Raw genomic sequence first — 18,637 nt, 5'->3', positions numbered from 1 at the left:
CAAGGACGCGTAAACACAGTCCAATGTGCTTCTCTTGTTATTTCTCATTAAAGCTACAAATTAGTAGGAAAATAGTGCCGCCCACGGGCTTCCCAAGTTTTGAATTCTGGGGAACACCCCGAGCAGGAGTGAATGAGCGAAATTGATGCGAACCGCCCCAGCCAGGCCAGCGAATGATAGGCACACGGTATGCTGGTTGGCCCTGAAGAGAAAAAGCCAGTTTGTGAATGAAACCTGGGGCTTGGAAGAGGAACGTCCGGCTTCATACTCGGTTAAGCCCACTCTGGAAGAACCTAGCCGTGTGACCCAGGGAGAAAATGCTAACTTCACCTACACCACTCCCAGAAAAAGAATGGAGAAAACCTACACCTACTAGGCGACTTTGACCTAAACACCCGCCCGACCGCTTTTACACTCTTCACCCTCTCCCCTCTCCCCTCCACCCCCGACTTCCTCGAAAGCCCCTCCCCTGGACTCAGCCAAAGCGCCACGTCTCCTAACGCCGAGGCACTAGCTACCCCGCGGAGGCTTCCTGCAGTTAACCCCTCCCAGACTCCCGCCCCAGGCCTGCGATCCCCAGGCTCCGAGCCTCTCCTAGGCCACGACGGGTCACAGCCAACTGCAGGAGCCGCGCCCTCGACCCAACGGCTCCCGCCCCGCCGCGCCCCGCCCGGGCCCACGTGACACCCACGTCCCGCCCATGGCGCCCACGTGACCCGCGGCCATCCCCGCGCGCGGCGTGGATCGCGGCCGGAGCCGCCATTGTTCCGCCGAGGGACGACAGCGGGGCCTGGCACTGGCGCCGAGACGCCGCTTAGCGGCCGCCACTGGAGACACTCCTTCCCGCCGCCCCCCTCCTCTTGGCGGCGGCGGAGCGAGGCTGTCTAGGGGGACCTGGGAGCCCCCTCTCCTGGCGGCGGCAGCTGCCGCTCCCCGGCTCCGGCGCGAGGGGCGGCCGCGATGCGCTCAGCCTGAGGCAGTCCGGCCCGGCCCTTCTTCGCCTCCCCTGACTCTTGTACAGCGTCCGTGCGCCCCGGCGTCATCCTGCGAGTCTCGTTGACGGAGGGAAGATGGCTGCACAGAGCTGGCAGGACGAGCTGGCCCGGCAGGCCGAGGAAGGCTCGGCTCGGCTGCGGGAAATGCTTTCGGTTGGCCTAGGCTTTCTGCGCACCGAGCTGGGCCTCGACCTGGGGCTGGAGCCGAAGCGGTACCCGGGTTGGGTGATTCTGGTGGGCACCGGCGCGCTGGGGCTGCTGCTACTTGTCCTGCTCTGCTACGGCTGGGCCGCGGCTTGCGCTGGCGCCCGGAAAAAGCGGAGGAGCCCGCCCCGCAGGCGGGAGGAGGCGGCGGCAGTGCCGGCCTCGGCCCCTGACGATCTAGCCCTGCTGAAGAATCTCAGGAGCGAGGAGCAGAAGAAGAAGAACCGGAAGAAATTGCCCGAGAAGCCCAAAGTGAGTAGGGGTGGAGCGGCGGTACACTAGGGGCCAGGGGCCGGCGTGGAAAGCCTGGAGAGAGCGGGAGGCCGACCCCGGCCGAGCCCCAGCCGCCCCAGCCGCCCCAGCCGGGAGTGGAAAAGGAGAGAGTGAGGTTAGTCCAGAGGTGGGACTCTGATCTCTCTAGCTAGAGGAGGTGATCGGTGGACACGTTACTGGGGAATCGTGGAGACTGGGGAAGTGTAGGACGGGTGGGGAAGACCAGCTTCGAGGAAGGAAGTTAGACGGCGTGGGGTACGTTTAAAATTGAAGCGCCCAGAGGTCAAGCAGCTTTCGGGGACCTGGACCGCCGGAATTACATACCAGCCCTTCTCGAGGCCTACCGGGTAGGCTGCGTGTGTGGAGAGTAATGGGACCTTAAGGTGGTGTTGGGAAGTTGTGGAAAGACTGCGCCTGGAAGACAGCGTCAAGTCACATGGAGACGGTAGCCAGTGGAGGAAATACGATGACCTAAAAAATCTGGGGCTTACGGAGGATTAAAAGTATCCAGGTCTAGACGCGCTTCCATTTTAGTTAGACTGTTTAAGGGAAATGGTTGCCCACTCCTGTTCTTGTGAATGTGGCCGATGGAGGCAAGGCAGGGGGGAGTCGGTTGCCGTATATACTTTGGGGTACATGGCCCCATGAGAGAGAGCTCAGGCACATTCAGCGGTGTGAAACCGCATTCAGGTTTTGAAATAGAGTAAAAGGGGATGACAGAGCAGAATGATGCAGTCTGAAAGAGAGATTTAGGCACCCATTTACCGGACCACGTGTGGAAATGAGAGCATCACATCTATTTTATCATACCTTTCTCTTTTTTTTTTTTTTTAAATTGCCGTTTCCCCATGATAATCTTTTATAGTTTTGTTTTTTTAAAACATAGTTGAGCAGAGTTTGGAGGGTGTGCAGAATTAGAAACCGCTCTTAGCCCATTTTTATATACACTGAATTAAGTTCTTTGCCTTTCAGTACAATAAATGTAACCAAGGCCATACTTTGTGAAATGCACTGTAGTCTGTGTTGGGGAGTGGAAGGTACCCACACAGGAGTTGGAATCAATCCTGGAGACTAGTGTAGGAGACGGATTCATGACTTATGAAAGTCATGCCTGTAGTACATAGACAGGTGCTGTAGGAGCTCAAGTGGTGTTAATGAGGTCTGGAATGTGGGAGACCAGTTCTGTTGAAGGGATTGGAAGAAGTGGGATTTGAGTTCAAACTAAAGCAGTGTGAGAGTATTGTTGGTACCAGTACAAAGAATAAGTCAGTATTGGAGAAGTGACAGGTCATAGTGCATTATTAGACTTAGGTAAATGATCACATTTTGTCTGCTGATTAAGAGGATGTAAGATACATACAAAATCTGGGCAAGGTACAACTTTGTCAGTATGAAGTCTGCCTTAAGTTAGAAGAGGAAATAGAACTGAGGAACATATGTAATTAAATTTGTTGAGCACATCAAAGGTTACCAGAAAGTAATGTATGGTGGACACAGAGAACTTGGCTCCAAAATAAGCAAAGAAGGTGATCTTGAAAAAACCGCATATGTTAGGAAGCCTAAACCCTGTGTGGATGAAGCAGGTTGTGAACATTGCAAAGCCCTGTTTGGGATGTCTAGAATTTCAGATAGACTTGAGTGCAGAGACAGGTGCCCCGGGATCCCATCCGAAGTGCATCATAACATTCAGATGACCTGTCTGAAGAAGGAACAGGCTTCTGTGAAACTTGTCCTTGAAAAAGACTCATTAAACTTAGGACTTAATGCTTCTCTTTTTCATTTTAGTTAAGGAATGTGGAGTGAGTGAATAAATAAATCTAGTATTAATCTTTGGGGAGTGGAGAATGGGACAACTGATCAAATGGTTGGATGTTAATTGGGTGAGAAAATATCTTTGCCTACTTCATGGTATAGAGGTGTTGGAGAAGCTTGTCAACATTAACAAAATTCTAGTTTTCAAACTTTTTTCGACTGTAGCTTACAGTAAGAAACACATTTTACATTGTAGTACCTGTCTCCACCCTCCCCCTACACACATACCAAACCATTCTGTTTTTCTTTAATGATATTTGTGACCCATCGTATTGGCTTCACATTTCATTGCAAGGTATGACCCACAGAAAATTACTGCTCTAAGGGATTGAAAAGTGAAAGTATCCATTTGTGCAGTACTCAAATGCTTTGCACTGTGCTAAGTATTTACTTGGAGAAAAGCGGCATACTGCTTGCAAATCGAAGGCAGTAAAAAGGAATACAATATTCATATGTCTCATTGTGAAGGGGATACAAAAGTAAAAGCTCAGTTACTCCCCAGGGAGCTTTTTAGTCCAGTTGTGGAAAAAGATACACTAAAAAATTAAAAAAAAAGAAAGAAAAAATTAACAGTGCAGACCCATTATGGGCCCAGGATGCTGTGAAAGGATTTATCATATAATCTGGCTTTGAATGTGAGTAGGAGCAAGGTAGTGGAAGAGTAAAAGGCCCATTAGAGGAAGACTTAACTGTCAGCCTGGCAGGAATGGGGACTAAACTTAAGGCATTTAACCTTGCTCTGTTTAGCTTGTCTTGTGTATAAATTGAGAATCTTGAGTTAAAATTCTGCAGAATTCCTCAAAATGTTATCTCTGACTACTTGCAATAGAGTTACTTAGAATGTTTATTAAAATTTATGGATTCCTGAGCACCAGAACAGATCTTAATCAATTCAAGATCTCTGGAACTGAGTCCAAGGAATCTGCATTTTTAACGCGTTGCCTTGGTAAAATCCTTGCTGTTAGTTTAAAAATCACTCATTGGTGTAGAATCATAAGATCCACAGAGTAGGAGAGGTTTCTAAATGGAATCGTGTTTAATCTTATAATCCGTCTCTTCATTACTACATCATTCTGATACACACTTTAGGATATACCTTACTCTGATCCAACTAAACTACTGTGGGTTTGTGAAAGGATATTACATATTTACTTAAATATTTTATGTTCATCATTTTATCCCATTATTTTTAGTTCTCTCTGAAGCCATTCCAAATTTTGCAAGTCCCCAAGTTTTTAAAATTTGTTTCTAATAACTTATTTTCATCTGTAGAATAGGTGTTATTTAGCTCTTTAATATCTCCAATAAGGACTTTCTGACATTTTTATATCACTTTGGTTTTTGTCCCCTAATAATGTCCTGGCAAAGGTTTTTTAAGGTATGAATGCAGTTTATTGCCCTATTTAAAGTGGAGGGAGTGGCACTTTTCTCTGGACTTATTTCTTGAGATTTTTGGAAATTATTGTTATGTATATTCCATGACATGTAGTACAATGTGAGTATTAAATAGGCACTCAGTAAATGTTTTTAACTTGACTTATTCTGAGCAGTGCTTTAGATAGATGTGAGATCTCAGATAACTGGTCTTTAACAATCATTGTTTTGAATTTCAGCTGGAAGCCTATAAGCCAGGATCAACTTCAATAAAAATTCATTTCAGTGAAAAGGTTATTTTTATATTAGCGTAGGATTTCTCATAAAGATTTGCCGTAGTGCAGTCGTTGATATCAGTAAGCTCAGTGAATAGTGTTTTGTCTTGTTTGCTGCTGTATAACCTTGCATGGTGCTTGACACTCAATAAATAATTACGGAATGCATGAAGTAGTAAGATGTCCTGCCAGTGTATTTATACAACTCATTCCCATTCTTTATGCCTGGTAAACAGCCATCTGAGCCATCTTTTTATTTTTACAGTGGTTGATGGCTGTGTTTGCTTCTTCAGACTGAAATTTTGTGAAGTCCATCATTCTACAGCCAATAAATCATTCTAATAGTATGCCGTGTCTTTTGTAGTTCTTACTTCTGTTCCAGTTTCATTGCCATTGCCCTACTTTTGGACTTCATTACCTTTTGCTTCGACTATACTAACAGCATCCTAACTGGTTTTCCTGCTTCCTGTCTCTTTGTTGCCTTTCCTTTCTACCCACTCCTGCTAGTTAAATCTTGTAAAGCCTAGCTCTGATCATGACTTTCATGTTCCCACCTTGTCAGTTGTTTCCCCATCACATGTTGAGTAAAATCCAGTCTATGACGTGGCCATGAAGTAACCCCATCTTAGATTTATCTCTTAACCATTATCCCAAATGCATTACCATTAGCTAGACTGCAGTATCTCTTTATTCATACTATTTTGTTCCATTAGAAAGTCTTTCTTTCTGTATCTGTACCATTTCAGCTATCCTTCAAGGAAGGCCCAGCTGTGGTTCTCTCTCCACTATAAAGCCTTCTCTAGCTCCCCAGGTAGAGTTAATCTCTTTTTTATATTTCTATTTTGTATTTTATTATGATATCTAAAGACCACAGAGCATTGCCTAGGAATGTACCTGTAGGGCAACTGAGAATTTTTTCCCAGCTCTGTGCAACGTCCATGAGTGATCAGGGAAGCAAAATTGATTTTGGGATTAGAAATTAATTTTAGTGAGTAGGTGAACTTGCCAATATGGAATCCCTGAATAATGGGGATCAACTTTGTACTAGTCTGTATCTGTAATTGGACCCTTCCTTTTACCTCCTCATATCTAGGTGTCTGCTTGACTTCTCCAGTTGGAAATCTGGCATTTGTCTCAAATTTTAACATCCAAAAGAATTCATGATTCCTTGCTTTCTCCCGGTCTTCCCCATTTCTATAAATGGTAAATCTCTGCCACCCATTCAGTTATTCAAGTCCCAAATCTAAGAATCATTCTTGATTCTTCCCTTTCTCTCACCTTGAATCTTCCCTACTTTATGTCTAATCTTTGAGCAAATACCATCCACTTTATCTCCTAAGATGTGTATTCAGTCTGACTACTCTCAGTTCTGTTGTCTGGCTCCTTAGCTCACTTTTGTAGCAGTAGCTTCCGCAGGCTGCCTCCAGTCCTACAGCCAGCACTTATCTAAAACCAGCACTTCAGGGGCTTTTGCATTTTAAACCTCAACTTCTTTCATATGTGGCCCAGCACCTGCGTTTCTTTCTAAGTTGATTTTGAGTTAATTTCCGCTCATTATTACCTCTAGCTATAGAGATTTTTTCAGTTCCTCAAATTCCTTCACAACCCAGCGCCTGTACGTGAACTATTATTAACACTTCTGTAGTAATCTTTCCCCCACTATTCTAATCAGCCCGTAGATCTTACCTTAAAACTCACCTTCCTAGATAATCATTTTCTGATTACCCTATTTGACATAGGCATCCCGTTCTATTTTCTGTCTCAATTTTTGATATGTGGGTATTTTTTTAATTGTTTAAGTATCACAGTTTGTATATTATTTACTTACCCAGTAATTTTTGGGGGGGATCCTCTGCCTCCAGTAGGGGAAAGCCTCACTGGCCTTGAAATGCAGTGGCAAACAGTGCCCAGCACATGTAAGAGCCTTTAATAATTATTTGTTGAACTGAATTCTGAACAGAGTAACTATAATGATATCTCACAGTTTAATTGGATAGTTTATTTGGCTAAATAAATTAATCTTTTAAGATACTCCAATAGAATTTTTTTAATTTTTTTTTTTGAGATTTTATTTATTTCTTTGGCAGAGACAGATCACAAGTAGGCAGAGAGGCAGGCAGAGAGAGGAGGAAGCAGGCTCCCTGCCGAGCAGAGAGCCTGATGTGGGGCTCCATCCCAGGACCCTGAGATCATGACCTGAGCTGAAGGCAGAAGCTTTAACCCACTGAGCCACCCAGGCGCTCCAACTTTTTTTTATTTCTAAGTAGCGGTTTTGCTATATCAACCCCCAGGTATTAGTAAAGGTAAATTATATCACTTGCCACCTACATTATAGGATTTTCTTTTTACCTCTGTTCACTAGTCCCCTTAGTTCTAAATACTAAAAGAATAGTCATTTGAAAATGAGTAAATAAAAATTATCATTCAATGAAAAAAATCTCGAGTCTTAGTTAAAACAAATATTCCCTATTGTACAGAAAAGGAATCTTGAGATTCATAAAGATTAAATAGCTTATTCAAGGTGATAGAGCAAAGGAGTTTCAAAGGCTGAACAGTATCCTGATCGTTAGTCTACAAACTCAGCTGTTATTTCTGCTGTACCTCTCAGGTTTTCCTAGCATGTTTGCATTCAGAGAACAAATCCAGTTTTCCCAGTGAATTACAGCTCTGTGTATTTCTTTTAAAATTTACTTTTAGAATCAGAAGTTTGTGCAGAAAATTTTAACGACTTTTACCGAAGTTCCAGAATTTTGGCTCCATTTGCTTGGTTGTATGACAGGGCTTTTTCATCTTGTCATTTTATCCTGCTAGAGGCCTAGTAGAAAAGACTTGTAATAGTTCTGCTTATCTTAGATACCGAGAGCAGCAATAAACCCTCTGAACACTTGGGGTTTCTTTTGCATTTGGGCATTACTGATTAATGCCATACTTCTCAAGTTCATGAAAGCTTTGACAGTATCTTTAAATTATTATTATTCAGGCAAACTCAAGAACTCTAAGTGAGGAATTGGTGTTACTTGACCAGTTTTTAAAGTTTACTTTTTTCTCTCCAGCTATGCTAGTCATTTTCAAACTGTGCCACAGAATGCCAGTATTCCAGAGGGCATCCAGCAAGCTCTGAGAAAGTACATGGCTGTGTGCTGTGTCATGTATAGTTCTTACCTGAGCACCCATCAGAAGTCAAACCTCAGAAACCAGTAATACTGTATTGAATTCTTCAGAAATCCTCTTAGTATAATTTGGCCAGGTGACAGGTATGGAGAGTCATCTCTCTATCCTATGAAAGTAGCTCTGAGCATCCCTTCTGCAGTCAGCAGGTAATCTGGAATCCCTGAAAAGAGTTGAGTCTTTGGCTAGCTGCTTAGAAGGAAAAAAGAATCTTTACCACTAAAGGAAATATCTCAGGATATATAAACTCTCAGTTATTAAGAGTTTAAAATTGGAGTTGAATCTATTTATTTATTTATTTATTTATTTATTTATTTTAAAGATTTTATTTATTTATTTGACAGAGATCACAAGTAGGCAGAGAGGCAGGCAGAGAGAGAGAGAGAAGAGGAAGCATGCTCCCTGCCAAGCAGAGAGCTCGATGCGGGACTCGATCCCAGGACCCAGAGACCATGACCTGAGCCGAAGGCAGAGGCTTAACCCACTGAGCCACCCAGGTGCCCTGGAGTTGAATTTAAAAATAATTTCAGGGCGCCTGGGTGGCTCAGTGGGTTAAGCCTCTGCCTTCGGCTCAGGTCATGATCTCAGGCTCATGGGATCGAGGCCCGCATCAGGCTCTCTGCTCAGCGGGGAGCCTGCTTTCTCCTCTCTCTCTCTATGCCTGCCTCTCTGCATACTTGTGATCTCTCTCTCTGTTTCAAATAAATAAAATCTTTTAAAAATAATAATAATAATAATTTCATAAGTTACTATGACTTGAAGCTGTAGTTTATTGTGTATTTAAGGTATGTGATTGATATATTCACATTAGGCCGAGGAAAGACACAAAATTCGTGCTTTCAAATAAATTACAAGGAATTGTTCTATCATGAATTTCTGTCAGAACTCTTCAGACTAAAACTGACTGAGGCAAGGTCTTGTTCATCAGATAAGTTGATGTGTATAAAGCATCTGGCAAGGTACTTGGCACATGGCACATACTTGGAAATTACCAGTTATTGTCAGACTATATTATAGTCTAATCTATCAGCTAAAGATGATGCACCTTGAATTTCTGTAACATCTTGCCTTTTATCTTCTTTAGGAAGGGTGTAATATATACACTTACACTTCTTGTATGTTCAGTATAACTTTAAGCCAAGAAAATTGAAATTCCCGTGAAGTAGTAACTTCTCTAGGGTGGCACGCATTTGAGAATTCAACTCTGGTTTCAGCTTGCCTTCAAAACCCATACTGTTTGCCTTTAACGGGTGGGGTTAGAGGGGTAGGGAGAAGGGGGTAGAGTATACCTTTTGTCTTGTGTTTTAACATGTGTTGTTACCTTCTTCCTTTGCGAGGTTCTGAGCTTCTTGAAGGTGGCGATTGGACCTCACTTACCTTTGTTTCAAGGTTTTAAGGGCTCCGCAGATTACTGTGTTCACTTACTGGATGTTGAGTGAATGAAATAAGTGAATATGATACAATTTTCTTCTCTTAGAAATGCTGAAACTATAAGCAGTTTTTTGTTTTTTTTTTTAAAGATAATATTACATTGCTGTCTCTAGAGCAAGTCTGGACTATTTCTGACCTCTGAGAGGATACATTTACTTATCATTTGTATTCTGTTAACTTCCCAAAAGAATTTGTGTCTGGAGTACTGAGCACGTGTACTGTTTGTTGGCCCTCTTAAGCACCAAGACCTAACATTTATTTTGAGCTCGCTGGTTTGAAAAGTGACCTGAATGCTAGAACATGGGGATGGGGATTTGAGCCATCATAGCCGTGTTCTCTCCTTTATTGTCATTTTAATAAGAAACTTGTATAAGACAAGTACATACTTTTTTTTTTTTTTTTAAATATTACAGATGATGAAATCCAGTGTTAAGTCAAGAAAATGCTTATAACTACAAGGAGTAAATGCAGAAGTCAAGTCTTGATCCCAGTTTTGTCCAGTTCCAAAGCCCATGGTCTTTTCATATTCTTTTTTTTTTTTTTTTTTTTGTAGTTGGTAGACTGCCCTTCTAGTTTCTAAACTTAAGGCGTTTCCAAGTAATGTGAAGTCATGGTTTTTATATTTTATATCTGGAAATAAAATTTACATAGCTAAGTGAAAATGGGATTCTAAATGATTTCATTTTAAAAGTCAGATGTTAAACTTCATATATGCTTATCTTAGAGGTAGATTCTTTTGCAATTTAGAATCAGTTCCACAAATATGTGCAGGCTGCTCAAATGGCGTAGATGTCTGTTCAGCATATCTTCTTATTCTGAACTTCAACACGCCTGGAGGGCAAATTCCTTTCATTTGTCCTTGTTCCTGAGGTCCCTAGCCCAGTGCCTAGTACTTAAGTACTTAATAAATGTTTATGGAATTGTATGGACTTAATAATTTGAAGGTTGACTGACATGAAGAATTTTCTTTCCTTTAAATCAGGCATTATTAAATAAGAGACCCTATTCCTCTATGTGTCCCCCTTCTGCATTTTATTTTCTTGTCAGCTAGGTATTTTCATTCTGGTTTATCACCACCCTTCCCAACACACACACACACACACACACACACACACACACACACACACAATGTTCTTTTTGAAAGAATCTGGCGTGGGAGTTGGGGAATATATAATAATAAGGCAGACACAGTGATGCCTACACGGAGTTTATCCGTATAAGAAATGATTATGGCATTCTTCTGGTTGATTTTCATCAGATTTGGAGGATGTTCTTGTCTAATTTAAAATATAGATTGTATGGTATATATGAAATTAACCTTGGTTGGCCCTGGAAGGAACCCTCAGAGTGTTCTAGAATATTTTATACTAGCATGCAATAAGAGGCCCATGTAGTTGCTAATCTGTGGAAACACACCATATATATTAAGGCTTCGTGATGAGAGAAGATAATACTTTTGTGTAAAACCCAGATTGGCAGTCAGGTTGTATTTAAAGTGTTGGTTTGCAGTTAGTTACTTTTCATGTGAGCAGATTTACATGATATGCTTCCGTTACTGGATTTGCTGATTTAAATACGGTTAATGATTTTCCAGGATGTGGCCTTTGAGGACGGATTAGTGTTTCTGATGCGTAGAAGAGGCATAGCCACCATAGTGTATCCTTTTCTCCTGCTGCCCAAGAGCTCTTTGACTTTATTCTTGGGAAAGGAGGCTTATTGTTTCATAATATCAGGCATTTTGGGGGAGTTGTTGCTCCTGGTAGTAGCGAGAGCTATTTAAAGCCCGAGGGTTAGTGTAACATTGGGAAATCTGCATAGACAGAGGAACAGCTACAGTCACAGCCATTGCTTAAGTTTATTCTGTTGCAAAGAAGGAAGTAAAATTGGCACAGGTCTGCCTTGTGGGACCAACCTCTCTGCATGGTGGTCATTTCAGAGTCTATGAAATGGAAACCGAGTGTTCTCTTTTTAAGTCACTGACACAGGACTTCAGACTTCCTAGTTGATTAAGAGAAAAGGTGGTTTCATCTTTCATTTGGGAAGCTGTATCAGCAATGTTTGCAGTTGGTCTCAAAGCAATTGCATTGAACTTTTTAGGTATTTTTAACCACTTAATTTCTCACCTTTTAGCAGTTAATAGATAAGCTAAAATGAGTTAGTGTAGTCATTTACATGAGTAAGATGGAAGTGCTGTCTGAGTGACTATGATGGAAAGTTTCCTGGAGGGATTAGTTAAGTGAAGTGTTTAGAAATGTAAGCTTGCGAGCTGCCTGTTAGAGGTGGGAAACTGGAGTTGGAGCTGCAAGATGGCTCAGGTGGCCTAAAGCTTGTATAGAAAGGTAAAGCCAACCATGGGAAATCAGAAAAGGTCTGGCTAAAGAGGATAGTATGAACTAAGAACTAGCATATGAGAATTGACAAGTAAGACGGTGATAGTAGAATTAAACAGTTTTATATTCCTGTTTTGTTTTGTTTGTTTGTTTGTTTAATTTTATTTGACAGACAGAAATCACAAGTAGGCAGAGAGGCAGGCAGAGGGAGGAGAGGGGAAGCAGGCTCCCTGCTAAGCAGAGAGCCCAGTGGACCCTGCGATCATGACCTGAGCTGAAGACAGAAGCTTTAACCCACTGAGCCACCCAGGTGCCCCTATTCCTGTTGTTGTTATGGCTCTAAGTCCAAATTCCTTTCAGGGTTTTCTCTTTGTAGTACCCCTGCCCCTCCACCCCAAACATACACATATACATACACAGGAAGGCAGATTAGAGGAAGCAGCAGGAAAGTGACAAAACAGCACAGGAGAAAGAAAACTGAATGAAGAATGAGGAGACCTGGTTTTGGCATCTGACTTCAATAAGTTGCTTAAGAGCCAGCTGATTAAATTGGGATTAATTGGAAATTTCATCAGCTAAAAGACAGCTTTTGTTTCGGTTTTTCTGCCATAAATCTTTGGGAAGCCTACAAATTGGGTTTTAGAATACTAATGGTCTCTTTCTCTAACTGTATATCCCTGATAATTTTGAACAAACTCAGGGAAAGTCAAGTTGTAGAAAATTGAACATTCATATTGTTTTCTTGAGTTTGGCTCGGCTCTAGTGAGTAATCTGTTTGGTGGAAGTCTGTTCTGTAAGAATGGGAAATAAGGCAACTGAAACGAATGTATATTGATTTACTAACTCACTGTGTTGGAATATGAGGAGACTAGCCAAGTAAAAAGAAGTAGTAGGATCCATAAAGAATAGGTTAGAATACAGATACCTGGACCCCATTCTAAATATATTTCTGGTGATAGAGCTCAGAAGTGTTTTTTGGGGAGGTAGGTGGGGTTTAACCCCCAAAATGAGTGACTCTAATTAAAAGCCAGGTTTGGAATTCACAGACTTAATCTTACTCATGGGCACCTCTAAGAACTATCATTATTTTAGAGGAGTGTCAAAACTGAGATAGCCTTTCTTAAGCTGTAGCAGTGGACTGGTAAATTTCTTAATCCCAGAACAGTAGATCCATTAGATAATTACAGTAATTAGAATTACAAGGGACATTAGAGATAATCTAATACAGAGGCCAACAAACTATGGTCCATGGACCAGATCTGGTCCTCTACCTGTGTTTTATAAATAAAGCTTTATTGGAACACAGCCAAACTCATTCGTTTATTCATCTCTGTCTGCCTTTGTACTACAGTAGCAGAGTTTTGTAATTGCAGCAGAGACAGTATGGCCCACAAAGCCTAAAATATTTCCTGTCCCTTTACTGACAGTGTGCCGAATTTTGAGTAGATCAGATCTGTCATTCTATATATGTAGAGATAAGATTCAAAGACAATAACTGAAACATTCGGAGATGATGTAACTAATTGGCAGAGTGCAGATACGGTTTAGTCCCCTGTTTTCCTGCTTTCAGTCCATTATTTTTTGTTGGACAGAAAATACATTGTGGTACAGAGTTTTGTTTGTAGGTTCATTATTAATTATATTATGAAACACAGTTACTATGAATAGTAGGCCAGGTCTTAGATAACATGGCTATACAGAAACCTTTTAGATTTGGGTCAGGGTAGAATTTGATTGTAGTATATTCTGTTTCCTGAGTATAAATCTTTGGTTTGACCTATCAAGTAGTTTGATAACAAAATTCTTTCTGTTGCCTGTGCAGCCTAATGGACGGACTGTTGAAGTGGCTGACGAGGAAGTTGTCCGAACTCCTCGAAGTATTACAACAAAGCAGCCCTTAGAGACAGATAAGAAAAATGAAAAGGTAAGCTTGGGAACATATGAAACTATATGCAAAGCTCTTAATAAAGAGAGTAATATATAAAAATTATGATTTTCTGTTTCACAAAAGTGTACATATACTCCCCATTTAAGGACAACTGAAAATCTGAATTTGTCATAGCAGATAGGTGGTGCAGGTCTAAGTAAGTTGTTTTATTTTTTTACTTTTAAAAGGAAGGATATCACCAAGTATTTTAAACATGCTGTGGCATTATTAAATTCATTTTGCCAAAATAATTTACTCATGAGTTGAACATCTTTTATGAGTAAGATTCCAGGTATGTAACATCCCTCTTATTTGAAAACCGAATTGTGTTATCTTTGTTAACAGTGCACTTCTAACATGAAGAGCTTACCAAAATGTTCTGTGGTGTTAAGGGTTGAAACAAATTTCTGTTCTGATGGAGATATAATTCTTATTAGGCAGTTTGACTTTGTTTAACAAAAGAGAATGTTCTATATTCATTGTTATTATAATTATTAAAAGGTTTAGATGTGCACTCTTAAGTTTTCAAATAAGACAACCTATCATACCCCATAAATGGTACATTCCTGGGATTTTATTCAGTTTTCAGTTTTCAGTTAGAACTGACCCAGTTTTTATTTGACTCAGTTTAGTTTGCAAGTAGGCAAAATGTAAAAAACTGTTAACAGTGGGTTGTTCTGCTATGGGAGAGGAACTTTGGTTTAAGTCCTTTTGGTATATTAATTACTTGCCCACCCCCTTCCCCTTTTAAAACCCTACACATGCATAACTCCTTTTCAAGAAAAGACAAAACAAAAAATAACCAGAGGTAGGTAAATGGTTTCTAGGAATTAGCATGCAACATTCCAGTCCTCCAGAATAGTAGTATGAAATGGTTGCTACAGTTTCTTAATGCTTGTAGTTTCAAAATGTCTAAAAAACTGGCAAGATCAATTCTCCCCTTTAACCCAATACAATTGGTCTAGGGCCACGCTAGCTGCAGGTAGGATGACTTAAAATGAAGGATAGTTATAGAAAAGAGTTAAATTTATGCCTGATTTTGCCTTTGGCCGAAAAATAAATAGTTTAAGTGACTTATATTAGCAAATAAGGATATAATTTCAGGATTGTGAATTTACAGAATGAGTAGTTCATATGTCTAATATGGATTTATACTTCTTCCATCTAAAGTTTCTTTATTTCTGGGTTTTCTCTCTACTACATTTTATGCTTGTTCTTGCTTCTAGTTCCTGAATTATCCTGAAAAATTTATAGTTAGGATGATAGATGAACTATCATCCATTTCTGATTGATGAATCAAATATAGACTGGGTGTATGAGGATGTAAAAGTACAGTTTAGAGTTTATAATCATTCTGAAATTAGTGATAGAAAATAATTATAGTAATGGATGTTTGTTAAGTATCTTTAATATGGCAGGCACTATGCAAGGTGAGGTATGTGTGTGAGTATATTTACATGTATCTAGTAGAGACAAGTTACTGAGTAACCACTGGGTATACTTTTAAGACTTACAGAAAATTTATATGCTACTTTATGCTCACAAGAGCACTGAGGAGGTGGTATTATACCTATCTTACAAATAAGAAACCTGAGGTATAACTTACCAAAGCTACTAAAAATAGTTCTATCCTCCACCCATCTGACTTCAAAGTCTGTGCTTTTTACTGCTCTGTATGATTTCTGATCCTTTCATAAACTCTGCAAGGCTGATAAGGCCTCTGAGGTATAGAGGGATTTTACAATTTCACTCATTTCGTAGTTTGTGAAGTAGGATTTGAATCCAACTCATTCTGGTGCCAAAGCCCGTGCACTTGTGAATCACTTGATGGTACTGCCTCCTTTCAGTTGCTGTTGCTTTTTTCAGGACAGAGCTTCTGCCTTTGGTTTGCTGCCTTTTTGATTTGACTTTTTGCATAGTAGTAAATGCTGCAACTCATGGCTAGTGTTTCTTTTTGCCATCTGCATCTTGGAATTTATGCTTTTTAACTTGTTTCAGTCCAAGAGACCTCATTTCAGTTAATTTTTTATGCTCTTGCACTGTGTATGTTTTTGTGTGTTTTAAATATATTTTTTAAGACTTTCTATTTTTTTGTAAGAGACTTGTAGATCTATTTATAAACCTTTATACACATTGTTGTATATTTGTTTTCCTCTCAGAGCCATATCTTGGGCAATTTGAGAGGTACAGTTTACCTGTAGAATAATTGCCCTCTCAGCTGTGATATTGAATATCTTGCCCTGTCACTTGAGTAAACCTCACAGAGAAAAACATTGCTAAAAACCATATATGACAAGAGTTACAGACCTTGGGTCTATAAAGCAAGTTAAAGTACAATAGTTTTCTAGGTCTTTATTCGGCTGTGAAAGTCAGTGCTTCATTGATACTGGTCGCTAGCAGAATCCATATAGGACCATTAGCTAGGCTGAATGCATTGTGCTACTAGATGCTGAAGGGAATAAGAAGAATGAAGATGTACTTACCCCTCAGAGAGATTGCAGTCTAGTTAGGAAATGCAAGCACAAGAGAAGATAGCAGAAAACAAGTCTCTGAGTGCTAGATATTCAGAGGAATAAGATTATACTATTTGGGAGGCGGCTAGAAAAGATTGACTTAATAGGACTTTCGAGGTTGGGGGTGGTATTTCAGTAACTGGAAGTGAGGAGGCCTTTTCTGGCCGGTGAGAGGAACAAATGAACACAATCACACACTTCAGCTGGAGCAAAAGAACATATTCAGACATACTCAACGGAAAGCCCTAGACAAGTTTGACTGGTCAGGATGGCTGGGGGTATGATAAAAATAGATGTGTTCAGCTGGCAGCAGCATTTGTGAAAACAAATCAGGCTTGCATCAGTGATTATGAGGGTCTGAATTAAGATAGAAGGTTAAAGATTGTCAGTAAGAGAGACAATACAAACAAAAATGTGTGAAATTTGGTCACCGTCAGGTTGTTCAGGACAAAGTCAGTCGGGTCCTGCTGAAATAGTAGTGTCACTCATTATAAGTAATAATAAGCTCTTGCATTTTATGATGCTACAATAATACAAATATTTGCACATCTCTTAACCCTGTTGAATAACTCTTGGTTGGGGATGGAGGAGAATATAATCATTTCTTCAAATCCGGCTCATTAAAGAGTTCAGTGGATTGCCCAGCAATACATAAACATATGTATATTACATATGTATATTACAATGCATAAACAATGATCCCTCAATTTTGTGCAGGCAACATTTCTCAAAGTATGGTTTATGGACCCCTGGGTATCAGAGACCTTTTGTTGGGTCCTGGAAGACAAAACTGTTTTCATAGTAATAGAGACATTATTTGCCTTTTTTGCTGTGTTGAATTTGCATTAATGGTACAAAAACAACAGCAGGTATTGCTAGCACAAATCATGACGGTGACACCAAACCACTAGTAGCTGTATTCTTTATTGCAATCCACTCACAATTAAAAAGAAAAAGAGGGGCGCCCGGGTGGCTCAGTGGGTTGGGGCCTCTGCTTTCGGCTCGGGTCGTGATCCCAGGGTCCTGGGATCGAGCCCCGCGTCAGGCTCTCTGCTCAGCGGGGAGCCTGCTTTCCTTCCTCTCTCTCTGCCTGCCTCTTTGCCTACTTGTGATCTCTGTCTGTCAAATAAATTAAAAAAAAAAAATTTTTTTTTTTAAAGAAAAAGAATGCTAGTTTCACTTAAGAGTATCCTTAAGCTGTAAAAATGATCATTATTAGTTTTATTAAATCTTGACTTTTGCACACATGCTTTTTAATTATTTTATATGATGAAATGAGAAGTATACATACAGTGTGCCGTGTAGTGAAGAACAAGGGTTGTCCTGAGGAAAAACACGCATACAGTTGAGCTGCAATCTGGACTAGTCACTTCATCCATTTTAACTTGAAGGAAGAGCTGATAGAGAGGCCATGGTGATTTAGACTTGGGTATTGGCAGACATTTTCTCAAAAACAGTCAAGATGATCCTGTCACTTCAAGGAAAACTACATTTATTATTTATTGCAAATGACACAATGATTTATTTCCAAGTGAAAATTAGAAATTTGGAAAAGTTGTATCTGTCACCATGAGCTTGACAGCATCCCAGTGCCTAAAGACTTTCTGATGAGATCAGTTGTGATGTTAACAAATGTGATTTTTAAAAATACTGTATATAATGGAATATTTTAACATTTTAGAAGATGTGTGAACCCGTATTTTCCAAATGACCAACGTTTGCATGTTACAAAGCAAGTGTAAAAAAATTCATTCAAAGTGCAAGATAGACCAATAGAGTATGGGAAAGCTCATTGATACAGATTTCATGTTGCAACAGTTTTTAAGAAACTACCACCTGAGAAGTTTTGGCGTAACATTTTTTCCTTCCTCTGCTTCAAGCTCCTCACCATTGCTCTTACTCCACAGCCTTGAACATGACCTAAAAGGCCCTCCCCATCTCTCATCCTACTCCTGAGCCTCCCTAAGCCCACACACGTTGGTTTTTTGTTTCTTTTTTGTTAAACAGCTTTATTCTGGATATACCGTAAAATTTATTTTTTTTTTTTTAAAGATTTTATTTATTTATTTTGACAGACAGAGATCACAAGTAGGCAGAGAGGCAGAGAGAGAGAGAGAGAGAGGGGAGGAAGCAGGCTCCCTGCTGAGCAGAGAGCCCGATGCGGGGCTCGATCCCAGGACCCTGGAATCATGACCTGAGCCGAAGGCAGAGGCTTTAACCCACTGAGCCACCCAGGCGCCCAAAATTTATTTTTTTGAAAGTGTAAGATTTCAGTGTTTCTGCAGAGTTGTACAGCTCTCACCATGTAGTTTTTGAACTTCTTCCTCTTCCCGAA

The 18,637-nt window shown here is 40.5% G+C and overlaps 1 protein-coding gene across 8 annotated transcripts in view; it reads left to right on the top strand.

Moving 5' to 3' along the window:
- The first annotated feature begins 722 nt into the window (after positions 1 to 722).
- MTDH (metadherin) overlaps positions 723 to 18,637 on the top strand; it is a 56,707-nt gene continuing 38,792 nt past the window's right edge. For 2 of the 8 annotated variants that reach the window (XM_032858645.1, XM_032858639.1), the window contains exons 1-2: positions 729 to 1,451; positions 13,685 to 13,786. In XM_032858645.1, the coding sequence (XP_032714536.1) occupies positions 1,071 to 1,451; positions 13,685 to 13,786 (483 nt within the window). In that variant the 5' untranslated portion in view covers positions 729 to 1,070. Of the gene's footprint in view, positions 1,452 to 13,684; positions 13,787 to 18,637 lie in introns of all 8 variants that reach the window. The other 6 variants (XM_032858644.1, XM_032858638.1, XM_032858641.1 and 3 more) reach the window with 5 other exon arrangements.

Source organism: Lontra canadensis, unplaced genomic scaffold (genome assembly GCF_010015895.1).
Source record: "Lontra canadensis isolate GAN:19392208 unplaced genomic scaffold, GSC_riverotter_1.0 scaffold15, whole genome shotgun sequence".
NCBI lineage: Eukaryota > Metazoa > Chordata > Mammalia > Carnivora > Mustelidae > Lontra > Lontra canadensis.
The sequence above is the reverse complement of the archived record's forward strand: the minus strand, read 5'-3'. Positions and strand labels throughout refer to the sequence as shown.